The sequence below is a fragment of the Panicum virgatum genome, chromosome 3N (genome assembly GCF_016808335.1).
Source record: "Panicum virgatum strain AP13 chromosome 3N, P.virgatum_v5, whole genome shotgun sequence".
In the NCBI taxonomy this organism is placed as follows: domain Eukaryota; kingdom Viridiplantae; phylum Streptophyta; class Magnoliopsida; order Poales; family Poaceae; genus Panicum; species Panicum virgatum.
This window is the reverse complement of record NC_053147.1, coordinates 1095968-1122599: the sequence shown is the minus strand read 5'-3', so window position 1 is coordinate 1122599 and position 26632 is coordinate 1095968. Positions and strand designations below refer to the sequence as shown.

The following is a 26632-nucleotide window of genomic DNA, read 5'->3' as shown; positions in this document are numbered from 1 at the left end:
GGGGGGGGGGGCTAGGCCCCCCTAGATCTGCCCGCACCTTTGTAGCGATATCTAATCTTGTGAGAGTCTATATATATATGCTACTCCCTTTGCTTTTGTAGAATTAGATAACCTGTGAGTTATATGCTCTCCCCTTTACCCAACGGGTGGCCATGTGAGTGTCTATACATGCTCTACCTCTTACATACATACATGCTCGTCAATCACCATGTGAGTGTTTATATGTGCTTTCCTTCTTACCCGTGAAGCAAGGGATGACCATGTGAGTGTTTGTATACACTCTCCTCTTTACCTGTGTAGCAATAGACAACCTTGTGTGTGTCGCTTCTTTACCTATATATAGTAATGAGAAACCATGTGTGAGTATCTTGGGTGTGTTTAGTTGGTGAAAAGTTTGGATTTAGGTACTATAGCACGTTTCGTTGTTACTTGACAAATTATATATAATTATGGACTAATTAGTTTTAAAAGATTCAGCTCGTGCTAATCAATTAGACTGTGTAATTAGTTATATTTTTCAACTGCATTTAATGCTATATGCATGTGTCCGAAGATTCGATTTGACGAGTACTGTGCAAAATTTTTTGGGAACTAAACAGGCCTTATATGCTCTACCATTATTAGGGAAAGAGAAATGCATGTTGGTTAACTAGATTTCAAGTTGGAACTAGTGAACAAGTATATTTTTTTAGGCAAACTGTACAATATATACCTATCATCTACAGTGACCACGTAACATGGGGTCACTAATAATTCATAAAATAAATTGGTGCATGCCATCGTCCCGTCAAGAATAAGTGAGGGAGGGATAATAGAGAATTTTTTTTTGTTTGCTACAGCTAGGAAAGGTTAGGATCACCTACAAGAAGTGTTTGTGCTTTGCTAGCTTGTACAATGTATAAGAGGACACCAGCAATGTGTGAAGTGGTCTTTATAGCCACCGTAGAACTTATATGGACCACCTGTAGCATTGTGGAACTGATCTTTATGGAAAAGATTCCTTGAGCTACTGATAGCGCTATGAGCAGACCATAAAAGATAAAATAACAATTTATCTCTCCTTCCTCTGTTTTCTCTCCTCTCTCTTTCCTCCTGTCTTACAATATCCCATCATTAGTGCTTTCTTTTGCACTTGGAGATTGCAATAAGTATAACCTGTTATTACAGGACTCACCATTAAGGACTACTTGGTCTACATACATTGGTGTTGCCCTAAGGCGCAGCACACTACTACAGTCATTGCCTATGTTCGGTTGGGCTGCTTCAAGCTGCTGGCTGGCTGCTGGGCTGCTTTCGGCTGTGCTGAACAGTCCAGCCGTTCGGCTGGCCAGCAGCAGCCCGTTCGGCGGGCCTATTCAAAAACGCCGCTACAGTGCACTGCTGCAAGGAGCAGCTGAGCTGCTGCACTGCTGCCTCTGGCTGCCCAGATCCAGTCGAGAGCAGCTGCAAGCAGCTTAAAATGTAACAGCTGAACACGGTGCATATGTGACATGCAAACTTATTTTCTAAGTAAAAAAATCCGCGACGTAGCGATAGCATGAGCGGATTAAAAGTCAACTTGGGCTCGGCCGAGTACCAGGCCGGTCCAACCAGCCCAATCTTCTTTACGTCCCACACATATCAGTCCTTCACTCCCGGCCCAATAACGCTCTCAGCAATCAGCCCCAGCGCCGCCACTCGCTCCTTTCCTCCACCACCCTCGCCGGCCGCCGCCTCCTACCTCACCGACCGCCGCAGCGCGCAATATTTCTGCCTTCCTGATACGCCACTCCAGACCCTCGGGAGAGAGGAGGCGGCTCCAAGGAAGATGGGGTGGAAGGCTGCGGAGAAGCTCATCAGGCACTGGAAGATCCTCCGCGGTGACAACGTAATCTCTCTCGTTCTCCAATCCATCCCCCCAATCCCTCTTGTTAGTCCTACTTTCTTCTCAATGCAAAGATTTCCCATTCTCTCCTCTCTTTTTTTCACTGTCAGGTGATGGTCATCAGAGGCAAGGACAAGGGGGAGACTGGGCTCATCAAGCGGGTCATTCGGTCGCAGAATCGCGTCATCGTCGAGGGCAACAACTTGGTAATTCGCCGTTGTATGTTTTACCTCGGCTATTTAGCCAGAGTGTGGAATCAGTGTAGTAGATAATAACTTGTGGTTAATTAGGACTGATACTAGCTGCATAGTTGGCACTTTAGTTTGTGGCACACTGGCTATATTGATTCAATCAAACCTACCCCTCAAGTGGCATCGTGCTCTAGGTGTTCGTGAAATTCCCAAACTGGCGGCTCGTCAGAAAATGTTCTGAATTTTCTGGAGTTCAGAGTACTATTGTCTCTGCGCCTGCGCTCACGTTTTTAATTTTGTGTTGCAAATGATTAGATATAGTGCCCCGCTTTCATCCCTGTTGCACTGCTTTGATGCAGATCACATGAGTTTGACTTGAGGGCTGAATGATGGATATAGCCCCTCCTCCCAAAGATACCACATGTCCATCATGACACGAAGATAGCAAAATAGGAAGAGAGCACATATTAATTATAAGTGAGAACTGAATATCTGTGTGCATTCTCTGTGTATAGATGGATGCCGACCTTCAGCTTTACATATTAGTTAGAGGTCTGTGATAGCAGTGGCACTCAGGCCACCAATATCGATAGTTTGTATAGTTTGATTGATTTTAGAACATATGAAAAGTATTTTTTTCTTTGTGTAACAATCCAATATTGTGTTTTACATACTGCAGTGCCCTCCTACATGCTTTACCGATTCTCTTTGGGGCATGCCTGCCTACCATATCTACTGTTGCATCCTGACATAAGATCCATAACAAATAGATGCTCAATAACTCAATTGGTTGCCATTTGATTTATATTGTGGATCACCTGTGGTGAATACCAAACAAGAATGGCGAAACTGTACTTTTTTTCCATCTTACTACTGTCATTAGATATTTGCTAGAAAGACGTTGCATATTTGCTTGTTTATTCTGGGCACTATTAACTGCAACCATCTTACTAATGTCATTGTCTTGTGCCTTGACATTCCCTGTTGCACACTAGGAAGTCCGTATATAATAGAGCTATCATGATTTCAGGTTAAGAAACACATTAAGCAAGGCGAAGGGCACGCAGGTGGTATTTTCTCCATCGAAGCTCCACTTCATGTTTCGAATGTCCAAGTAGTTGATCCTGTCACTGGGTATGTAATATGATAGATATTTTTTGCTACATATAGAGATATTGCTTTTACATTTATATAAAATCATTTTGTCAACACAATGTTTATCGTAGGAAACCATGTAAGGTTGGATACAAGTATTTGGAAGATGGGACCAAAGTCAGGTTCGCTAGAGGGATGAATGCATCTGGCGCTGTGATCCCCCGGCCAGAAATTCTGAAGGAGAGAAGAAAACCGAGGCCTACATTACGTATGTCTCATGAAAACTTATTTTATGCTAACTAATGGCGATTCACATTATGCATGTTTTGTAAACACATTTTATATGCTTATTATATAGTGCTTTTCCAAGGCACATTAATTCCCTAAAAAGGGTGTAAGTAAACTAACTGGAACTTTTTGTGCATTTGATGTTTCCTTTATTTTCCCCTCCTGGCGCTCAGATTTTTTTTTTTCCGGCATGGGAGTGCTATAGATTTTTGTGCATGTTAGACAACTGATTCCCCATAGTCACCCTACTGCAGTTGCTTTTGTGAAACAGTGAATGATGTTAATGAGACAGTATACATTTTTAGCCCCTTTTCTGAGCAGGCATGAGAATAGTGGTTCAACATAGTGTGGAGTGAAAAGATGCTATGTTTTGAGCAATAGTTATGAATAAGCTCCAAAGGATGATATAGATTGCATAAATTTTGATCTCTCACCAAATACTCGTTCGCCCTTTCAAAAAAAAAATACTCGTTCGCCTTTTCTCTATGGTCTGTATTTTTTGTTGCATGAAAACAAATGCACTATATTCCTGTTTGAGCATTGCTGGCATGTCCGTTTTGTGAATTGATGCATTCTGTTCTTGGTCTGACTGTTTCCTTTCAATCACGCAGCTGGCCCAAAGGATACACCAATTGAGCTCGTGCTGGAGAAGACATACGATGAGAAAGCTGGAATTGGTATGCCTGATCTATAGCTGCTGCCTGCTGGCCTGACACGTTGTTTGTGCTGAGAGTTCAGTATATGCGACCAGGTCCTATTTAAGTTAGGGTGCCGATGATTGCAGTTGTAATGTGCTACCCTCATAATAATCACGTACTAATGATCAAAAGAGACATTGCTGGCATGTATGTTGCCTTTTTTTTTTGTCCGAGTGTTTGGTTGTGAAATGCATTATTGGATGAGAAACGGCAACATCTGTACCTTCTTACTGAGATATATCCAGTTATGAAAAGAGATGGAAACTGAACTGGCTCCCGGGTTGGAGAACTTGGGAAGCCATTGACCCGCGCGAGCAATTTGGAATCAGAGCTTGCAAGTACATATAAACAGCAATAATCTCTCCTGTACTACCTCAAGAGTGTTTTGAAAATACAATTACTACCTCAAGAATGACCAAACTGAATTCAGCGTACAACAGGTTGTTACATTCAGGAAGGAATAGAATTTCACCCTCAGTAAAATTTGCGAATGTCGCCATACTATTCCTACTACAAGCTACAAGATATGATCGTGAGGCCTACTTCTGGATGCAACTCACTCTTGCATGTCTAAGCAAGAATGCGTTCTTTGGGCACGATGACAGTTTCGTTGCAGAGCAAATGCTGCTCCTTCTCGTCGTCAGCCATCGTCCAGTTGGCAGGCGCTTCCTCCTCTGCTTCGGCGGTCGGCACGGCAACCTGCGGCGCCGGCATCTTGGGCGGCGGCGGCGGCGCCTGCTTGATCACGACGGGCGCAGGTGGCGCGAAGAAGGCAGCGGATTCTTGGCGCGCCGCGGAGCCTGGAGCGGCCCTCGGGGAGACGTAGATGTTGCTGAACATGTACTGCCTGTCGCCGACGACGGCGTCCTGCAAGCAGCACGAGTACTCGTCCATGAGCCAGTCCGTGTACGCGCCCCCCTTCTTGTACCGCAGTTTCCTCATCTCGCCGACCTTCACTTGCTTGCCGTCCACGACGTCCGTCACGCTCTGCGAGTGCCACGACCCTGCGCCGGCGGCGCGCGTGGCCTTGCAGGCCTTCCCCGCCCTGTGCGGCTGCTGGAGCTTGCAGTGGGTGAAGAAGAAGCGGTGCCCGGTCCTGGGCAGCGGGCGGAACTGGCGGGCGAGCTCGCTGGGCTCGCAGGCGTAGACGTCGGCGTGGTGGATGAAGGGGCGGACGGCTTCGTGCATCGGCGCGCCGGCGAGGAGGTGCGGCAGGTAGTAGGTTGTTTTGACAGTGTAATTAGAGGATGGTTATTGTAGTGTCACTGTAGCCAATCATCGATTAATTATCGTCATTAGATTCGTCGCAAAATGTTACACCCATTCCTGAAAAGATTTTGCAAATAGACTTCGTTCTGAACTTCATACATAGAAGATTTTTTTCTCGATTTGCGTGCGCTAAGAAATAGTGTGCTTGAACCAAACAAGGCCAGCTATTTCCTTGTTGGCTTGGACTCTGCATCCATCTCCATGCCCCCAGGGAGAAATATTAACTGCACCGACTACATCAGCAACTTCTCTTCGTCGTACCTCAGAGACCATGAGTGGAGCCGTATTGTTCGTGCTGGCAGTCCCAGTCAAGTGGTAACAGAGTTACAATATTTCTTACAGGGGTTTCTTGATATATACATGATGGACACATTTAGAATCAGCAGTTCTGTTGAAGCATGCTGCATCAATTTCTGTTCAAAGTCGAAACTTTTATGGGTATATATATGTGAGAAGAAATGCCAAAGCATTATGAGTGTGTACTGTAGTTTTTTTTTTCACTGACGTTCATCAGCAGCTTGAATTCTTGAGTTCTGATAATGCCGGGAATAATCGGCATGACACCGATACCGACCAAGCATCTGTATGTCCAGAATGACTACATAATTGTCCACAAATTTACCCTGAAATTTGCCAATAATGCACGCCTGTCACACAGCTTCTCATTCAATTGTTTAAGTTACATCTGAAAAGTTGAAGGGTAATGTGTTCTTCTGCCTATCTTCAGTAAAAAAGTATGTCATCATTTTATGAAATGTGAATCAGTGGTTTCAATGCTATCTCTGCTAAGCTTGATGCAGTTCTGTTTTTTTTAGTTCGGATTATTAACTTGTGAAGTTGAAATTATTGCAATGTTCAGTTTTGCTCTATTTCTTTTGTAGGTAATGGTGTCTTGAAGAATCATTTGTTAAAGCCATATATAGGTGCTGACGTTGGATTTGATTTGCATTGGAACTACAACACTAAAACTGTACTAATATATTTCTATTCGTATCGATGGTACGTTGCCTAGGAGGTGGAGATTTTGGCTTTTCTAGCTTCATGAAATGCAATTGTTATCAGTATCATCTGCCTTTTATAAACACACGAGTACAGTTCAGTTCTGGTTATGACAGTTTATTTATTTACCATCACCAACGCCAATAATGGAAATTGCAGGCATCTATAGCAAGAGGGCATCCAGAGGATGCTGTAAACAGCAACAGCAACAAGAAAACATTGTCCATTGTGGCCGCTGTTGTTGCGGAGAAACAATTTCAAGCTATACTACACTGGAGATCCCAGAGAAGAGGCTTCCACTTTGTGGACAGAGTGGAACAACTTACGCAACTACAAAGCCATTCTCGAAATTAGCATTGTAATTTGTGCAGCATTCCTGATAATAAGTTTACTTGATCAATATAAATATGTATGCCACGTATATAAGAATGGCAGCAAACTAAGGTTTTTTGTCAGTTCAGTTACTGACTTGAGTAAGACGTACTAGATCTTTATCTTTTTCAGATAAACTGACTGATTTAAGATATCTTTCACACGACCTGGTGCAGAGTTTGAGCTCTGCCCCGTAACCATATATAGCACTCCTATGTGTAGTACAATTTCTCATGCAATCTCTACCGAATCCAAAATTAAACAATCTCTGAAGAAACTATATTATACTAACAAAACCTTAAACCTTGTCAAACAAACGGGCCGGGAGAGCCCCCCATACAAAATCCTTGCGCAATGGGCAGCCTACTGTTGAGCACCGGCGGCCGAGAAATCCTCAGTCGTGCCGGAGCACGTACTGTTGCTCCAATAATGGCGCCTGCGCTTTCGGACTGATGTCGATGCCAAAGAGACGTACCACTACTCTACCAGCTCCGGCCGGCGCGGTCGATGGCGCCTCCTCCGTCTTGATCGACAGGGCGAGCGAAAGGGCCGCTGGTGGCGGCGGCGCAATAACGTCTTCCACGGCCAGCGGCGCGAGACCCTGCTTGTTCCTGTTCTTCTTCCTGGCCGGCACGATGGGCGGGCCGGTGTAGTGCACCCTCATGTGGCCGCCGAGCGCGACCCCCGTGGCGAACACCTTGTGGCACTTGCGGCACTGGTGGTGCGGCGGCGCCTCCGCCGCCCTGCGCGCGCGGCGGAGCGCGTCGCCGTCCTGGATGGGCATCGCCGCCATCCCGGCGGCCGCTGCGGCTGCGGCGGCGGCGGCCTCCCTCTGCATGCTCTTGTGCTTGGCGACGTGGCCGCCGAGGGCCTGGTGCGACGTGTAGGACTTGCCGCAGAACTTGCAGGTGTATTCCCGCTGAGCACGATCAGCAGCGCGCCGGGGCACGACGAGGGGTCGGGGTAGCTGAGGAGCTTGGTCGGCGTAAGGCGGAGGCGGGTGGTGGACGGCGGCGGAGGCGTGGACGCTGCTGCTATCGCCGGAGACGTTGGAGTGGGAGTGGCTCGATCGGGCATCCAAAGGCGGCGCGGCCGCCGCCGAGAAAAGCTGAAGCTTGCCCCCTGTCCAGCCTCGGCTGCCGGTGGCGGCCCAGCCCCCGTCGAGCGCCACCGCGACGCGGTTGGGCTCCTCCGCCGCCCCGAAGACGGACGCGGGGCTGGGGTTGCCGCGGTCGTCGCTGATGGTCTCGTCCGATTCGCAGGAGGGCGTGGGGGACGGCAGCGGGTCGCCCCGGCCCAAAGCCAGGAGCTCGTGCAGGCTAAGGCGGCGGCGGCGGTAGTGGGCATCGTCGTGGTCGGGGTGGGAGGATTGTTGGTAGGCGGTGGGGACGAAGACGAACTGACCCTCCTCTAGGTCATCATCGTCATCGGGCAGGCGGCGGCGGGGAGGGAGAGAAGAGGAGGAGTCCATGGGCGCTCGCAGTGGGATTGCGATTGCGACTAGGGTTAGTTGGATCGAGTGGTGGACTAGACTAGACTTCGCAGCTAGCTAGGGTTTAGTTGGAGTGGATCGGAAGAAGCGAGGGCACTGCGCTGGCTTATATGGCGGCGGCACGCAAGGCAGATTGCGCGGCAAGGCAAGGCAGCAAACAAGTCGAGTGGTGCGCGGACTCCTCTTCCGATCCTCATCCCACCCACCCACAAAGAGCATGCTATACTGGTAACCGACTGGACTGGATGGAGTAGTGGATTCGATCACGTACGTACTTGAGATCTCCTCCCTCCCAAACACTTCAACTAACCGATCGAATCACCGTCGACATATGCTGATCGATCTGTTACGCCCGCCATATGGCCACGCTATCATACATTACTAAAAAAAATTGTTGGAGCAGTTAAAAACCTATTTATAGGTGGGTGTTGCACCCGCTCCTACTTTTTTTTTTAATGTTTTCATTGATATAGCAGAAAAATACAAAGTTACGTCCTGGGAGGTCATAACCAAAAAAAAACACGAAAACAACACTGGCGGGTTGGATTGTGGCATCAACACACCCCCAAGCTCAACTTAGGTAAAAACAACTCAAGCTGGTCGGATTGGAACTTCAACGCAAGCCAAACAACTCAGACCGGTTGGATTGGATGGAACATCAACATAGCTACGCAGCTTTACTCGAACTGTACTCAAATGAGACCACACCACTCCACTCAAAGACGGCAGCAAAGACGAAGCAGTACCGCAGTACCCACCCGCACTCCACACTCTTGTAGTCATCGAAAAACCTCGGCGTGACCCAACGTCTATAGAGAATAAAGGAAGTGGACACCACCACACCAAGAGGGTCGCCGCCACGCAGGACCCTTCGCTGCGATGATGCTGTAACAAAACACACCACCCGATGGAGTGAGCAATATCGGATCCGGGCCACTTGCAGAGTGCCACGCAGTCGCCGCCGCGACAACACAACGCGCGGGGGGCTCGCCGCTTTGGCTGTTAGACTCCACCTTTCACGTCGCCTCGAAGAGAACATTTTGCCTGGAGCCTCACCACACCCGCCACATAACTCCATGCCCTGCCCAGGATCCGTTTCAGAAGTCACCATCGGAGTGGTATGGAAAGATGTCCCGCTCCCCCGGGTCTCTATCACACATCCAAACTATCGCAGTTTCAACTTCGCCTCATTGCTTTACCCTCGCATCTAGCCATCGCCGCCATAGCAGCAGCCGAGGAAGTCGCTTGCGCCATCTCCCGACATTGTACCGAACCAGGTGGCCCCAGCCGGGCTGAGCAACCCACCGCAGTCCACTGCAAGCCTAGTTGTCCCATGATGCCAGTGCCACAAGCGTTGTCCTCCGATGCAGTCCCACACCGCACTGACCGTTGCCAAGCAACGCCAGCCGTCACGGTCTGCTGCAAGCAGTCAACTGGCAACCAAGCGACAACCTCTGGCCGTCACCATGATAGCGATCGCCTCCTCGTGGGTCCGACGACACCATTCCAGCTTGCCACACGGCGGAAATTCGACCCTAACTGAAACCGCTATGGACAAAGGACTGGCAAAACCCCACACTGAGTTGGGTCTCTAGAGACAACGCCTCCAATGAGGGCAAAACGCCAGAAGCGCCGTCGTTGCTCGTCCAGAGGACAGGGTTTTCACCCAGAGAACCCCCGTGCAGTAAAGTTATAGCTCCAAAATAACGCCCCAACGGGAAAAACAACGTCAAGGACGCCGTCATCATCCCACCAGCAACGCGGGCTAGGGCTTTCCTGTATTTAATTCAAATTCATGCATATATCTAAATTACAAACTAACTTTGCATTTATCCATGTATATTTATCATCCCTCCATTCGTCTCGTGGGATTTGGGCCGCGATCCATGGGTTTAATCGAACTGAAGCCTTCTTCAGTCCACCAGGCCGGCGCGAGGAGGGAGAGGCCCTCGCTACCGTTGTACAATTTGGGCCGGGCTGTGCCCATTTCCTCGCTTCTTCTCTCCAGCGGGTACCCTGCCAGGGCCGTCGATGATGACGCCGCCGGCCGAGGGAGTTGAGTATTGCCCGCCGGCAGCGGCCCCAGGACAGTTGGCTGGCGACGATGGGTGCGGAGGAGGAGACAGGGGCGCGGCGGTGGCTCGTTGACATCCCCCGCTGGCACCCCTCCCCCGCCCAGTTCGATGCTGCGGCCGCCCTCCTGCCGCCGCACGAGCGCCCCGCCATCGCCAGGTGCTGATCCCAACAGATGCTGCTGATCTCGTCCCCCACTCCCGTCCACCTGATCCATGCCCCCAACAGATGTTTCATTCTTGCCCCTTGGCCGCAGCTACAACCAGAACACCATAACCACCAGTTGCTCCTCCTTGTTAACCCCCTGCAGGTTTGTGAAAGAAGATGACAGGAAGCGGGCGCTCGTCAGTCGCCTGCTGCAGTACTCGCTCGTGCACCACGTCCTCCGCATTCCGTTTCGCCAGATCAGCATACGCCGCACGCCTGAGGGGAAACCGTACCTGGTACGTCTTGTATACACACTCTGGCCAAGGCCAACCATCCATCACCGTTCGCTTCAGCTGCATCCAATAAGCAGCAAACCTTTCTGTCTGTCTGGGTGCCTGGTCGGTTGCATTCACCCACTGATCACTGCTGGATTGATTTATCTTGCAGCAGGAAAATTGTTCGACTTTCCCAAACTTCAACTTCAACACCTCGCATCAGGGAGACTACGTTGGAATAGCATCCGAGCCACTTTGCCTTGTTGGCCTGGACATCGTATCAGTCTCCAAGCCCCAGGGAGAAACCACCACCGAGTTCATCAGCAACTTCTCTTCATACCTCACTGACCATGAGAGGGACTGCATCGTTCGCGCTGGCACTCCCAGTGAAGTGCTGACAGAGTTCTACAGGTACAGCGTTTTATTTCTTTTGGAATTTTTTCATAGACGACCTAGAAATTCAGAATCAGCATTTCAGGTGCAGTAGGTTGTATCATGTATGTTGGGAGCTTAAACTTTGTATTGGTGGATCCTGGAAATCATCTATGCACTATCTATAATGATGAAGTACCCTACTATGTCTAAAATTTCTCAAAAACACCGATTTGATTTCTATAAAAAGTAGGGTGAACCTTTTTTCTTAAAAAAATTGTTTAAAATTCCTGCATAATAACTACCTGAAATATTCCTGATGTCCCAAATAAAATTTCAAATCAGTTCAGCTGCATGTGGGTTGAAATTTACATTTAGCATAATAAATCTGCGGTTTTGCCAATAAAGTGGACTTCTGACACAAATCCTCTAGCAGCTAACCGAATTACATCAGAAAAGCTGAAGGGAATTTTCTGTCTTTAAAACAGAGTAGGTCTCTGTTCACACAAATATGTGCCCTTTACTTTCAGTTTTAGTGCTAAGCATGATGCAGTTCCTGTTTTTGCTTGAGATTATTATGGCAAAATCATGTCAGTGTACTCGGGAAAAAAAAGCGTGCCGATGTTAATGATAATGTGCATTGTTATTACTTCAAATTCAGTATGTAAATTACTCCATTTATCAATAGGTACTGGTGTCTTAAAGAAGCTTTTGTTAAAGCAATCGGTGCTGGCGTTGGATTTGGGTTGCACAGACTGGAATTCCACCATGAACACTGGACTAATATTTCTATCCATGTTGATGGAGAATTGTCTAAGAAATGGAGATTTTGGATTTTCAAGCTTGATGAAATGCATTTGGTATGTATGGCTCGTTTGTACCATCTACTTCACATACACATGAACCCAGTCCTACTGTTCTAGCAGTATATTTCAAGTATAGAGAATGGATACAATCCATCCAGTTCCGTTCTTGTGCCTGCTTATATACTAACCCTCAATTAATTGAAATTGCAGGCATCAATAGCAAAAGGGCATCCAGAGGATGCTGTAAGCAGCTACAAGGAAACATTGTCCAATGCAATCGTTGTGGAGGAGCAATTGCATTCTACACTAGAAAGTCCAGAAGAAGCTTTCACTTTGTGGACAGTGGAACAGCTTACACAATCACTGGAGTAGCAGCCTAACTGGCATTCTTGAAATCACATGTCGAACTGCAGGCAAGCTTGGCACAGCAGGAACCTCTGCTTGGCTCCTAGTTCTGATGTTTGCAAATACTCGAAGAAGCTGTGTTGCTGGCACCTGCAGTTTGGAAGAAGTGCAGTTACCAGCTTTGCCAGAAACAGCAAGCAGCCTATATCTGTCACGAGACACCTACACAAGGGACGGAAGGATAACTACCTCTCCTCCTTCCCGCCATTCCCTCCCTACCCTCCAAACTGCAAAACAATTTTTCGTTCTGAATTGCAAAATTTTCACAAGCCCGTCTCCAAACTAAGCAAAAAAATTCCTGTGTTTCGCTTTCCTGTTCTCTCTCGTACGTCGTCCAAGTCCGTTCATGTCTGTAGCTGCCTGCCCTCCGGCGGAGCAGGCAGCACGCGTTCCCCGCAGCAGCCATGGGCCAGTGCTGCGCCAAGGGCGCCGGGAAGGGCGCCGGGGAGGACGCCGACGCCGATGGGCCGACGGCGGCACCCAAGGCGGAGGAGCACGGCGGGCAGCCTGGTACGACGAAGCCGTCGTCGCCGAGCGGCGGCGGCAGGGCGAGCACGAGCAGCAAGCCGGCGGGGCCGATTGGCGGGGTGCTGGGGCGGCCGATGGAGGACGTGCGCGCGACGTACTCGATGGGCAAGGAGCTCGGGCGCGGGCAGTTCGGCGTGACGCACCTGTGCACGCACCGCGCGACGGGGGAGAAGCTGGCGTGCAAGAGCATCACGAAGCGGAAGCTGGTGGCCAAGGAGGACATCGACGACGTGCGGCGCGAGGTCCAGATCATGCACCACCTCTGCGGCCAGCCCAACGTGGTCGGCCTCAAGGGCGCCTACGAGGACAAGCACAACGTCCACCTGGTCATGGAGCTCTGCGCCGGCGGCGAGCTCTTCGACCGGATCATCGCCAAGGGCCAGTACACGGAGCGCGCCGCCGCCGAGCTGCTGCGCACCATCGTGCAGATCGTGCACAGCTGCCACTCCATGGGGGTGATGCACCGGGACATCAAGCCGGAGAACTTCCTGCTGCTCAGCAAGGACGAGGACGCACCGCTCAAGGCCACCGACTTCGGCCTCTCCGTCTTCTTCAAGGAAGGCGAGGTGCTCCGGGACATCGTCGGCAGCGCCTACTACATCGCGCCGGAGGTGCTCAAGAGGAGGTACGGGCCAGAGGCCGACATCTGGAGCGTTGGCGTCATGCTCTACATCTTCCTCGCCGGCGTGCCTCCCTTCTGGGCAGAGAATGAGAACGGCATCTTCACCGCCATCCTCCGCGGCCAGCTTGACCTCGCCAGCGAGCCATGGCCGCATATCTCGCCGGGAGCCAAGGATCTCGTCAGGAAGATGCTCAACATCAACCCCAAGGACCGCCTCACGGCGTTCCAGGTCCTCAGTAAGTAGTGCAGGCATCACCATGCATGTTGTTCTTCACTCTTCAGTAGCAATTATGTGACATTGACACAACAAATTGGCATGGATTTCAACTTGTAGATCACCCATGGATCAAAGAGGATGGAGATGCACCTGATACGCCACTTGACAATGTTGTTCTCAACAGGCTCAAACAGTTCAGGGCCATGAACCAGTTCAAGAAAGCAGCACTGAGGGTACGTATCTGAATTCTGAAAAGCACACCACATACCAAACTGCTGAACAACACTGCTTACAAGACAAATGTTAAATGTGCCCTCAACCTAATGTAAGTAGATCATAGCTGGGTGCCTATCTGAAGAGGAGATCACCGGGCTGAAGGAGATGTTCAAGAACATCGACAAAGATAACAGTGGCACCATCACGCTTGATGAGCTCAAAAACGGGTTGGCCAAGCATGGAACCAAGCTGTCGGACGGTGAAATTCAGCAACTGATGGAAGCAGTGAGTTTTCACTTTTCAGTGTTCAATTAAAAATACTTATAATATTTCTATTCAGAGTCAGAAGGTGGTCTGAAAATGCCCCTTTTCAAACCTTTTATATGATTCCAGGCTGATGCTGATGGCAACGGGTTAATTGATTACGACGAGTTCGTCACCGCAACAGTGCACATGAACAAACTGGATAGAGAGGAACACCTTTACACAGCATTCCAGTATTTCGACAAGGACAACAGCGGGTAAGTTAACGTTAAAACGACACAGCTAACATAGTTGAATTCTGGACTACAGATACAGTAAAACACATTTGCTTTTTTTTAATATCTCACAGGTACATTACAAGAGAGGAACTTGAGCAAGCCTTGAAGGAGCAAGGGTTGTATGATGCCGATAAAATCAAAGAGGTCATCTCAGATGCCGACTCTGACAATGTAAGGAACAAATACTATGAAATTTAATGTTTCCTTGTATTGATTGCATATGTTTTTATTTTCTTAAATCAAGAGACTGAAATTTACTTTTGCACATGTAGGATGGAAGGATAGATTATTCAGAGTTTGTGGCGATGATGAGGAAAGGGACAGCTGGTGCTGAGCCACTGAACAACAAGAAGAGGCGAGACGTAGTCCTATAGTGAAGCAGGAAGTGTGCCATGTGTATACTGTATAGCAGCTCAAACAAGCAAATTTGCACAACTGTATACAAATGCAATGGAGTTACTTTTTTGATTCAGTTCATGCATGGTTGTGTCCATTGCGCTATTGAGCGTGCATGTGTGCTTTCAGCTCCAGACATCTTTGAACCGAACAGAAATTTTGATGTAGTGCTGCTAGATGCAGAAGAATACGACAGTTGATTCAGAAAGTGTGTGTTTCAGAAAGAATATTCACGTAATCTATTCTTCTCATTCGTCCTTGGAAAAAAAAAAGAACAGATGATACATTTGAGGGAGCATCATGAAAAAACACCGACTGATACTGAAAGGCTTCAAAACTCCAATTTACACAATGATGCCAGTTCATCAATCAAAGTGAGGGCACTACTGTGGTCCAAACAGATCTCATATCATCAAAAGAACAAGATATACTAGGTGAATCTTCCCTTGTGTAAAAGAAATGGCTGTTGAAACAAACAATTCCTCGGATTGTACAAGAAGCAGTTTGGTACTTGAGACAGACACTGATGAGGAGAATCGGTATGCTGTCAAGGAAGAGGTTCTAGTTCAATTATTTCACAGAAAGTCGTTTCTTGCATTTCATGTGACAGAATGAGTAAATATGTGAAACAGAGGAATTAGGAAGCTTGTTCTTACCTAGGAGAGCTCAATTAGTAGTTTTTAGAGGACCGTTCAGTTGCGCAGCTTCACGTTCCCTTCGGCTGCGTTCTCTCTATAAAGAAGGACCCCGAATTTAAATGATACATCAACATTTGGGTTTGTGTAACTCGCATCATAAAAAAAATATTTGGAATCAAGAAAAGAATGCACAGATGTCTAAAGACCATTTTTGTGATACACAATTGTGCGGGAACTCCCGAAGCGTGTCACTGAAAGCTACTCCTAAAGATGAAACTACAATTTCACAGCAACGTGCAAACTAAAGGTCCTGTCATATGGTTCATCCCAGCCAGGCATTTCCACAAACAGTTCGTGCACACATATGGAACGGGGAACATAACGCCCAACAGAAGGCAAATCCAATTAAAACAACGCACAAAATCTTAGCTTGTAACTAAGAACTGCAAGCTAATGTGAGGCGAGTACCGTACCCTCCGTTCCCAGTAGGGGTGGAAGCAGACGAAGTCGTAGACGGGGGAGATGGTGTTGACGAGCACGAGGTTGACGCCCATGAACACCAGCAGCCCCGTCATCGGCCGCGCTCGGTGCGGCATCTCGCTCCCTCTTTCCCCTCGCCGCCACCGGACGAGGGGCGGCTCGTCGACGAGCGTGAGCAGCTCAAGGACCCGCACGATGCGAGAGCAATGGCGGCTCGAGGGGGGGGGGGGGGGGGGGGGGGGGCGGGGACGGCGCGAGCGGCCAGTCCGACTATCAATCTCTGCCGCAGACCTCAGATCCGACGGCTACAGGTGTCCCGCCTAGTAGTAGCAGCAGCAAGCTGCTGCACCTTCCTATCGAGACCAAGTTCCAAACTGCTAGGCTAAACGGGCCATAAAGGGAACGACCTAAAACACCAGCGATTGGGCTTGGGCCTCCGATCATATGCCAGGAAATAAAATCACCGGAAGCAAAGTGCATTTCGGTTGGTAGCCCGAGTGTTGCATGTTAGCACTGAAAATTGTGCATCTCTAATGTTACATGTTGATTACTACTGAGTGTTACATGATACATCAGCATTTGGGTGTTACATGTTAGCACTGAAAATTGTGCATCTCTAATGTTCCAGTAACAAACGACGCGACCCACTAACATGATTTCTTTTCATTGCTTAACCACCAGGCACATAAAAAGGCCAAGAATATGGAAGAGGTGAAACGCAAAACTTCCTATCCCCATGCTATCTTATATCGTACAAGAAGGCAATGCCAGTTATCCTCTATGCGGACTCTTCCAACTCTTCTCCGAATCGATCCAGCCTTGACACCTCTGCATCGTAATCACGGATCAGAGTATGGTTAATGGAACCATCATCTTCGCTAGCATGGATTTGCCGCCCACCAAACCTGCAAGGTAAGAAAAAGCGAACAGAGGCTATCAGGACAGATCAATCCAGGAGCACCAATGTTACCTGCTCAGGATTCCTTTATATACTCTTACTCTTAGGCAAGCAAACATGAATAATTACAAGAGTTACTCCTATTTGTAATCTTATGGCAAAACACTTCAGACTAATCAACAAGGAATGGTGGCGGATTTTTCCACAGCATTTCAGAAAAAAATCAATGAATGATGATATTTTTATAATAGCACAAATGATATATTAAAGGCTTGTGAGGGAAACAAACACCGGGAGGGAGGCCAAATTTCCATCTCAGCATTCCACTAATATCACCAGATCAGAAACAAAGGGGTTGACATACCATCTGCCATTCATCTTTTCTATGCAATTGGCGCCATCTTTCCGGTCTTTGAATTTCACCAATATGACACCCTGTGGATGATTTTCACAAACCTGGATGCAGAAACATGTCAATTAAACAACAGTGGTTTGGTGGAAAAGGAGAAAGGAGTAATAGCAACAATTCGGTGAGTTATGGCTGATAAATGCCAACTGAGCTTCCTATCGGATGATTCTTATTTGTACAAAATATGCATCTTGCTATTATATTGAAATGGTGAAAATTTTGCTTTGTAAAAAGAATTCGTAATATCTGTTTTTCAGTTAAGTTCAAAAAGGCTCCATATCTAGGGGTAGGTGTACCTTCACATTATCCACTGGACCAAACTTGGCACATTCCTCTTTAACATCTTCCTCAAGCTCAGAAAGAAGCTCTTCATCAGCCTGCAAGTCAGGATATTCTTTGGTTAGTCCAAAAAGAAAGTTGCTACGAAGCATGAACCTCACAAGAGCAATATGAAATGATCAAATGTGCAAGCAAGTACAAGTAAGCCCAATCCAAAATCAAAAGTGCATAAATTGTGGGAGGCTCGGCTACTTACTCTCAACTCAGCCGGAGTGAACATGTGCCGCAAAATAATGGTAGTAGGAATCGTCACCTTCTTATCATCATGCCCACCTAGTTAAAGAAAATTAATAAGAAAAAATGAGGTCATATCCCAAGTTTGAATCAGCTATGATTAAAATAACTACCAAAAAAACCAACGATCAAACTTACCCCATCCAAGCATTTTGTCTTCAACCTTCTTGGTTTTCCTTTTCTTTTGTTTATCAGTTTTCTTTGCAATGAAAACATCACCTGAAACAAATGTGACAGCATCATTAGTAAGTTTTGTTGGTACACAGAGTATTTAGTTTTGATATAACCGTGAGCAATACCTTTCTGCTCAAATTTGGCCGGACTTACAGACATCAGAGTCTTACCACCAGGTCGGAATGATGTCCCATCCAACAACTGAACTGCTAAAGCTACAGATGGCTCCTGAACCGCAGAAAGGGAAAGGCATGTAAAAATAAATGCATAGCGATTCCAAATAATCTGAGAAGTTCAACAAGCAGATACCTTGAGATATGTCACCAAGGCATCACCCTTTTTCCTGCCTGTTTCCTTGTCAGTATAGACCTTCACTCGAGGCTTTTTAGTCTCTGGATCCTGTAGTATCAATTATCAACGTTTACACATGTTCGGTGCATTAAAGTTCAGGAAAGAAATATAAATGCCACATCAAAGCCATATTATACTTCCAAAACATATTTTTAATAAACGAAACAACAATAACTATTTGAAAAAAAGTAAATGTCAAAATATTGTGGTATTTTTTTCAGTTTATTTAAGGCACCCACAGCATTTCACATATTAATATCATATCCATCTAATATAACCTATGTGCACTGTGCCAATATATAGTAACATAATGCATGCTGTAGGTTTAGACAGCTGAAATTTGCTAAGCGCTCAATTTGACCATAAATATATAAATCGCTGAGTTGAGCAGTTTGCAAAAATGAACAGCATTGACAGGTATTGAAGGTCCCAAAACTCTGATAACTCAAACTACAAAGATCCTTTGCCAGTACACCAATTAGTTACATTCTCAGATGGCAACTTATATACTAGTCCAAGTACTGACAAAACCAAGTCCTTTCAAAAGTGAGAAAAAACAAAACATCATCAAGAGTGAAAAACACAAATCCATCAGTTTTTGTCTCCGGAAACAGCAGATTAAAAGCATACCTCCTTTATTATTCCACACTTGGAAAATACCTCCACTATCTGCAGAAGAGATCCAGCATCAGAAGTTCAGAACACGCATTTTTAGAATAACCAACTGATTAAGAATGTGTTAAATGGTCATCAAAATGATCTCCCTAAGAGAAATGAAATGTGGCTACACAATTAGCTGGTGCAAGCAATTTACCTCCTCCACTGTGACGTCATCAGGCAATCCATTCACATAGACATGTGTATTAACTTTGAGATCAAACCAACTCTCCGGAGGTTTGTTTGCTTCCTACCACAGAAGTTCAACAGGTTAGTAGAAAACTAAAAGTAAACCTGTCAAACTTATCAGGAACCCAAAGAATGATTTGCAAACTAACCTTTTTTTCAGCTGGCTTTTCAGAAGATTTTCGCTTCTTCTCCCCTCTCTTTTCTGCTTTGTCTGATTCTTTGTTTTTGTTTTCAGCCAGGGTGTTGTTTTCTTCTAAAGCAGAAGGACAAGGGATAACTGGTGCTTGAAATACTTCTTCCTCAAGTGCAAAAGTCATCTCTTCCATAGCATAATCATCCTTTTTACCTGATGCATCATTCTACAAAGGCATAAGAAAATTCAGAATAATTGAAAAAAGATGGCAAATGGGAATATTAAACAAGATGAAGGGGAGGTTTTTATACTCGAAGGATTATTGGCAACATAAAGCGATAGGAGGAACTAAGGATACTAATTGAACTAATAATTAAACCGCAATTTAAACCGGTATTTGCTTGAAGAAAATAAAGGTTTTTAGTCCTTGAAATGAAACTTAAAACTAAATAACAAACTTCTGCCTTCAGCAAACAAAGCAAGAAGGAACATGGTGAGGGGAAAGAAACTGTTGAGAAAGCTTGGCTGTACAAAGAAACGTAATTCATATGGAGAAATGAGTTTCCCAACTTCCCCTAAAGTTGCTAATGTGAAATATAAGATTTTTTTAATGAACCTGGCTTTTGTCCTGAAGGACCAGGACTGTTGTTTCAGAAGCATAAATTGAAATCTTGCACCAGCTAGCTAATGAAAATTCTAAACAATAATCAATCAAAAGTAAAAAAAAATAACATAAGGCGCAAATCAACTAATCTCTTGAACGAGTCAGAAGACAAAAGGCGCAACAAGCATTAATTAACAAGCTAGCAGAATCTTAAAAATGAAGCAAATATCCTCACAAGAATTTTTAAGACTATTAAGCAATGGCTGATTGTCTGGTACCTTCCGCCGGTTGGTCCTTAATACTATGTAATTATATATCAATCACCCAAACGATATACCAACATGAATTTTCATTAAATGCTGATCGTCAGTAAAGAAAGTACAGGACATCAAAATCTCTAAAGTCAGGAGACCATCATGAATTGCAAAAATTCTTACTTGAGGACAGATGAGCAATACTTACTTGAGGAACCCATACCCTCAGAGTACGGTCCCATTTGTAAATGGTGCCATCATCATCAGTAAACTCCTCCTCTCCATCCGGCAGGGTTGCTGGCCACTCATCACCATCTTCAGCACTGCCTTTCAATGCCTCTACCTCCGCCTCGGCTTCTGTAACCTCTTTCTGAAATTTCTCAAAATCATCTTCGGCATCCGGAGCAGCTGGACACAAATTCTATGAATGAGAGTAGAGGACCTTACAAAATCTTCCTTAAAGGTAAAGGGCAAGGCACAAACATTAACCTTGTTCATGTTGATCCTTTGTTGTGACAGCAGAGTGTAACTCAGGGATGGAAGAGAGTGGCGCCCATTCAGTCCTCCCTTCTGCCCAGAGCATTGTGCTCTCGTTGAGATACCCGTTTGCAAAATGTTCTATTCAAAGGGAAGATTTTTTTATTAATTTTCAATATTATTTGCTGGATAAGAAGCGAAAGTTCTTCAAGTTCAAAAGCGTGGAAAGGAAACTTGTCCACGAGATTATCAGCGTGGACTAAACCCTAAGCCCGACTTCAGCGAGAAAATTCTAAGCTTAAAATGCACATAATTGCTATGAGAAAGCAGCAAATGCTCACCTCGCAGCTCGGTAAGCGCGTAGGGGCCCACACTCTCCTGGTTCGGGCCGAGCACGTACCAGGCCACCTCGCCGGCGGCCGCCGCCGCGCCGCTGGTCTCCATGGGCATCCAAGCCGGGAGAGAAGGGCAGGGGGAAGCGGGCGGGTATTGGGTGAAGAAAGGCGACGCTAGCTCAGTGAAACTGGTGCCGGCGGGCGGCGGGGAAGGAAGGCGGAGGCGGGTGGTCGGAGAGGCGCGCGCGGCGGGAGGGACGAAAGGGGTCGCGGCGGTCGCCAAGCGGAAGGTAGGAGAACGGCGAAGAGTCGGGAAAGAAGCTGTCCGGACGGCCGAGATGGCCCCTAAACCCACGATCCAACGGTACCGGGAATCTGGAATTTCGCTACCAATTTGCCAGCCCACTACGCTATTCACTTTCGTTTTTCTTTTTTGATTTTTTTTCCAGTGGGCCTTACTATAGCTTGACAGGTTTCAAATTTCATACATGTTCATGAAATAAACGAATGATCGTAACAAAGTGCACTCAGAAATCAACCCAGTGAGACCAATTATGACCTGAACGGCAGACTAATTGATAACACATATAGGGAAATTCACGCATTTCAATTCACTGAAACAATATTAATACTAGTGTACCTTTCTCTGCTAAACTTGTATTCCATCCATTTCGAGCCCTACGGACGTCTGACTCACAGCAAATGTGCCGTTCTGTAGGATATTTTGCTGCACACAGCCCCTGATCAGCAATGGCAAAACATACAATATGTTGCTCATTGTGTACATATCGTGCATACATTATATACGAAATCTTAAAGCCACCAGTGTGTCACACTCCTAATCCCTCAAATTTCTCCAATGTTTAGATGGTGCTGACATCTACTTTGCTCTTAACAATTTGGAAGGCCGGGGTAACCCAACTGCCGCAGTTGCACTGTATTCCTGACCAGTTGAAGTATCCTAACCTAGCTCCACAGTGGATGCACGATAGCTTCCCCTCCAAAGCACCATCTTCTACTGCTAGGTGAACAAAGGCACAAATGAAACAATGCAAGTGTTAGTTAAAAAAGAAGAAGCAGAAGAAGGCGGGCCGATACCATCGCTCTACTAAGACCAATAATGAAAGCAAGTGTAAAAATGCTCAAACGTCAAGTATATATGAAGGTTTCAGTTCTAAGATGACCTATAATCAAATTATAAAAAATAAATCATATATAGATTCAGTGGGAACCAACCATATGTGCAACAGTGCAAGATTTGTATGAATTTTCCTTTGCACAACACAAATAGGTAGTAACATAGTCCTCAAGAAATAGGTAGTAACATCAGCCTACCTGGAGTCATCCATTTCAGAGGCTCAACAAATAAAGACGAGCAATCTTGTTCTGTGTTGTTGTATGGACGACCACTCTTCCTTCGGTTCCAGTCAAAGCAAGATTCACCCTCACCAGGAACATGACTTATAACATTGTCCTCCACAGCAATGATTCTCCTGCATTTCCTGCAGCGGTAAGCTGTTTTGTGTTGCTCTGTCTTTGAAGAATCTTGACAAGAGCCAGATTGTGGAGAAAGGCCAGGGTCATCTTCAAATATATAGCTGCCTATTTTCTCCCCAAATTTGTAGGATTGACCTGTAGGAGGAAACACAGGCTAGGTTACAGAAGCATAGAATACATGTTTTGTTATGATGGCTGTTGGGCTGAGAGGATTGAGGAGGAAGAGAGAGACAGCTAGGGCTGCTGGGGTGCTGGGAGCGCCAGCCGCGGGGTTTTGCCCACGGCCGGCAAGAGAGAAGGTGTTTCCTTCTAATCTCTTGCTTGATTAGATTGATACATCTCCCCTCTTTATATAGAGAGGTTTGACTTTGCCCTTAAGCAAGCAACTAATTAACCCTAACCATAACGGGCTATACAGCCAGCCCAGGCCCAATAGGCCCATGGCGTACTCTAACATGTTTGTTGAAATCAAAAGGCAAATAGGCAATTGTATTAAATGAAGCTTAGCTGTTTAAAGAGGTAAATGTTCTCACAATAGATGTAAAGGAACGACAATGTTAGTGACACTGAAGCAAGCATATCTCTAATTCTATGGACCTTATGCAGTCACAAAAACACATGACATAAAAATGCAGAAAGGATTTCTAATTACGAGTACTAATGACCAAATTCTATTAGATGAACCGATAGTATTGTTGAATGCTCAACCTTCTGCCAGATTAGAACTGATCTATCAACAATTTGACTATTTTGAGAGGAAAAAAAATGATGAAACACATTTTTGTTTATTTCAGGTGCAGCTTCAGATTCTAAGTTTCTAACCATACAGCACTTAAAATGTATACATAATTACAGGCAGGAATACATCACAAGACAAATTATCAAGGAAAAAATATTCAAACACTCTGGAAAATGAAACAGAAATTTATTGGCCGCAATCATCTGCTTTCAATCTAGCGATATCAGAACACAAACAGAATTTATATCAATAACCACTTGCCCACCATCGAAATTCACAAGGAAGATATTTTGTGATTCAGTGTCAACAAGTTTCCTTCTGAAAGCTTGCATATAGCTTATTGGTCCAACTAACTGGTGCTATTTGCAGCGAGAGTAGTCAAAGAGAGACCCAAAAAATAAAACATAGAGAATACCCCACGAAAAATGGAGAAGGCCGCCTATTTGACTCGAATTTTATGTCAGGACAACCAGTAAGTGCCATTTTAACAAAGATGGATCGAGACTAACCTAATAATTTTAAGCGGAACCTCTTGTACAAAGGACTTGAAGTATCAACTTTGAAGCCCATTTCCTCAAACAATTTCAACTGCACAGCACACAAAGTTCAACTAAGCAATAAACACTCCAGGAGTTCATATGCTGCCAACAGATCATGAACAAATCTCACCTGGTCAAGAAAACCATCATTCGGGCATGCCGACTCAGAAACTTCCTTTAAAGATTCTAATGCTTCTGGAAGAAAATAACAAGCAACACCATATGAGTAAAATTGAACTAGAGTAGATGAAAAGATACATGTTCTCTTTCCAGGAAAACAGGGTTCAGACCTTCCAGAGATTTCTGCTCTGATCTCATAAGATAAGCAACAATGATGGAAGCACTGCAATAAGCTTGAAAGTAAGTGTGAATGCATATATACAGATGAAAAAGGGAGCTGGCAGTATTGAAAGTGGGCAGGCTCATACTATAAAATTTCCTTTATCGAAATATTATATGGGTAAGTTAATCCAAATTTGCAATTGTCAACCAGCACAATGCTGCAAGTTGTTAGTGTCAGATACATTCAGTTTACATGCGCCACTAATTGGTCAGGTAAAACTAATATCTTTAACTCACATTCTAGTAAGCGACAAAATGAAAACGGCTTCAGACTCCTACCTCCTGGATACCCCGGCGAAGCAATGAACGAGGACGTTCCCAACTTTCCTACCCTCATCGATGAAATCAAGGCAAGGCTCGAGGTGGTCGAGCAGGTTCTCCGCCTCCGTGTCCCGCAGCGGCACGGCCATCCGCGTTACCCGCAGGCCGTCCCCAGCGCGCTCCACCACCCGCATCAGCGTCCCGGGGGGCACTGCAGCTGTAGGTGGTGCGCCCTCCTCGCCGGCGACGACTCGGTGGACCTCTTCCGTTGGGATTGCGAGGCCCGGGCGGCAGTCGGTGATGAAGGAGATGGAGACGGAGCTGACGACCGAGAGGACGTGGGTAAAGGTCGGGGTGCAGGAGGACTCTGTGAGGGCGGCGATGGCGTCTTTGATATCGCCGAAGTAGAGCCGCTCGCGAACGAGGTGCGGCATGGCGGCGGCGGCGGCGGAAGAGACGGGTGAGGACCACTGGACCAGTGAATCCGGCGAGTGGAGGAAGACCTGGTTTTTTTAGGAAATTCCCCTTACAATTTTACAAATAAGCACCTGATTTGGATCGTGATTAGTAATCGTGATCCTATTATTTTACATTAAATCCCCCAGATTTTTAAATAAACACAGAATAATCTGATTATTTTTACAAAGGCCCTTACATTTTCTAGAAACCCTCCCAATTTAGGTCCCATTCTTATCTAACATTCCAGCTGAGTTGTCGGTCTTCCATGGTGTCGGTAAGGATTGCAAACCTCCGACCACAACCAGTGATAAGAGAGATGGAGGAGGAGATGCCGAAGATGAGAACACAGGCAAAATGTGTGGCATCCGAGCCTGCGTCGTCGGCAAGGCCAACTATGTGTAACTACTGATGCTCGATGCAGCATGGCAGGGATTCCGTGTTGAGCTTTCAATCGCTGAACTCGAAGATTTATGGTTATTAATCTGGAGATAGTATCCGATGCATCACATTACTAATCTTAATTAATTTGAGCAATGGTTTGTTATAGTCTGCAATGACAACTGTATCTATGGTCATGTATTGTGTGCTAGTTTAATTCAGAATTTAAGATGCAATTTTATGGCTGCATCTGTGGCGCATTTGGAAAACTGTCAACTTTTGTTTTCAGATTTTCAGGAGGGAACTTGCAACAAATGTGGCTAAACTCGAGTGTGATGTACCCTACGAAGCAATTGGAGCAGCACACCGTGTGTATGCCGAAACCGGATTGGCTGGCGGCCAGGCTAGAGCATATCAAGATGAGGAAAGGGTGGTCATCTTGCAAAGTTGCCCCACGGCAAATGATGAAAGAAGACCATAAGATCGTAGCATCGTGCATGTGTCAGTAAGCGTGAAGAAGGGGTTGATGAAGCGAGCATCAGTTGATCTCACTCGCCTTGCCTTGCGGTGAATGCTTGTTTTCTCTTCTGCGTGTGTCGTGTTGGAGTAAAGTGCTCTCTGCCTCTCTATGAATAAACGGTGTGAACTCTATGCACTATACACCGCTACATTGTTCTTTTGCAACGCAATAGAACTAGGTTCCTCCCCTGCGCTACACCTTTTTTTCTTTTTGCAATACAATAGAAATGGGTTCCTCCCCTAGAGTTCTTAAGAAAAAATCATGCCTCTATTTCTATTTTTTCTGTTCGTAATGATCATAGACATTTCGATCCCCCTCTTAATAATAAAACACAACCCGCTGACCAGATAAAGACTATTCAACACAAATGCAGGAATGACGTGTGAAATATGGCCTTAGGGATTTGATAAAGTCAATGTGATATGGAGGAAGCTGATCAGAAACCCCAACAGTTGCGCTGACCTGCAGGATGTGCCTCGTCATCACGTTCCCCTGTGGCATCACGATCACGCCCGGCCTCCCGCTCACCATTGAGTTGAACCCAAGCTTACACATGCCCGGGATGCTCTTCTCTGCAACATTCCGGTTCTTGTTCTGGTTCATGCCAAAACTATCATGATTGTACTCATTGTAGGTCCGAGCGGTCGATAAGACCAGCAGATCCTCCGTGACCCGCAACGGTACACAGATGCAGTTGGTGAAGAAGGAGATGGAGGCTGAGCTAGACAGAGAGGATGCGGTGAAGGTGGTGGAGAATGCTACGGCAACAACACCGTAGATGTTGCCAAAAAGATGCGCACGTGGAAGCGCAGTGCAGCATAGCGACGGCGAAGGACAAGACGACGAGGATTAGCGAAA

General features: G+C 46.2%; 6 protein-coding genes across 8 annotated transcripts; 3 read left to right on the top strand and 3 right to left on the bottom strand.

Moving 5' to 3' along the window:
* Positions 1 to 1636: 1636 nt before the first annotated feature.
* LOC120663521 (50S ribosomal protein L24-like) lies at positions 1637 to 4425 on the top strand. Its single transcript, XM_039942366.1, has 5 exons — positions 1637 to 1867; positions 1975 to 2070; positions 3086 to 3189; positions 3282 to 3418; positions 4050 to 4425. The coding sequence occupies exons 1-5, from the start codon at positions 1808 to 1810 to the stop codon at positions 4130 to 4132; spliced, it is 480 nt and encodes a 159-aa protein (XP_039798300.1). The 5' UTR covers positions 1637 to 1807; the 3' UTR covers positions 4133 to 4425.
* Positions 4426 to 4706: 281 nt separating this feature from the next.
* Positions 4707 to 5324, bottom strand: LOC120666717. Its single transcript, XM_039946632.1, has one exon. The coding sequence runs from the start codon at positions 5322 to 5324 to the stop codon at positions 4707 to 4709; it is 618 nt and encodes a 205-aa protein (XP_039802566.1).
* A 4966-nt stretch (positions 5325 to 10290) lies between these two features.
* LOC120663515 (L-aminoadipate-semialdehyde dehydrogenase-phosphopantetheinyl transferase-like) lies at positions 10291 to 12622 on the top strand. Of its 2 annotated transcripts, none has more exons than XM_039942361.1 (5): positions 10291 to 10500; positions 10652 to 10784; positions 10939 to 11174; positions 11824 to 11995; positions 12152 to 12622. In XM_039942361.1, the coding sequence occupies exons 1-5, from the start codon at positions 10373 to 10375 to the stop codon at positions 12311 to 12313; spliced, it is 831 nt and encodes a 276-aa protein (XP_039798295.1). In that variant the 5' UTR covers positions 10291 to 10372; the 3' UTR covers positions 12314 to 12622. The 2 variants fall into 2 exon arrangements, with proteins under 2 accessions (XP_039798295.1, XP_039798294.1); XM_039942360.1 differs by having other exon boundaries at positions 10294 to 10500; positions 10936 to 11174.
* Positions 12623 to 12682: 60 nt separating this feature from the next.
* Positions 12683 to 14948, top strand: LOC120663511 (calcium-dependent protein kinase 25-like). Of its 2 annotated transcripts, none has more exons than XM_039942357.1 (6): positions 12683 to 13732; positions 13831 to 13946; positions 14047 to 14214; positions 14323 to 14450; positions 14555 to 14642; positions 14744 to 14948. In XM_039942357.1, the coding sequence occupies exons 1-6, from the start codon at positions 12751 to 12753 to the stop codon at positions 14843 to 14845; spliced, it is 1584 nt and encodes a 527-aa protein (XP_039798291.1). In that variant the 5' UTR covers positions 12683 to 12750; the 3' UTR covers positions 14846 to 14948. The 2 variants fall into 2 exon arrangements, with proteins under 2 accessions (XP_039798291.1, XP_039798290.1); XM_039942356.1 differs by having other exon boundaries at positions 14543 to 14642.
* Positions 14949 to 16485: 1537 nt separating this feature from the next.
* Positions 16486 to 21353, bottom strand: LOC120663512 (splicing factor U2AF-associated protein 2-like). The gene is made up of 13 exons (XM_039942358.1): positions 21046 to 21353; positions 20717 to 20845; positions 20436 to 20635; positions 19386 to 19595; positions 19205 to 19297; positions 19021 to 19059; positions 18349 to 18438; positions 18165 to 18267; positions 18004 to 18084; positions 17828 to 17904; positions 17589 to 17669; positions 17248 to 17339; positions 16486 to 16890 (listed from the first exon to the last, which is right to left on the bottom strand). The coding sequence occupies exons 1-13, from the start codon at positions 21152 to 21154 to the stop codon at positions 16764 to 16766; spliced, it is 1431 nt and encodes a 476-aa protein (XP_039798292.1). The 5' UTR covers positions 21155 to 21353; the 3' UTR covers positions 16486 to 16763.
* A 272-nt stretch (positions 21354 to 21625) lies between these two features.
* Positions 21626 to 24935, bottom strand: LOC120663514 (dual specificity protein phosphatase 12-like). The gene is made up of 6 exons (XM_039942359.1): positions 24436 to 24935; positions 24105 to 24157; positions 23945 to 24009; positions 23785 to 23863; positions 22375 to 22671; positions 21626 to 22057 (listed from the first exon to the last, which is right to left on the bottom strand). The coding sequence occupies exons 1-6, from the start codon at positions 24849 to 24851 to the stop codon at positions 21903 to 21905; spliced, it is 1065 nt and encodes a 354-aa protein (XP_039798293.1). The 5' UTR covers positions 24852 to 24935; the 3' UTR covers positions 21626 to 21902.
* Positions 24936 to 26632: the final 1697 nt, after the last annotated feature.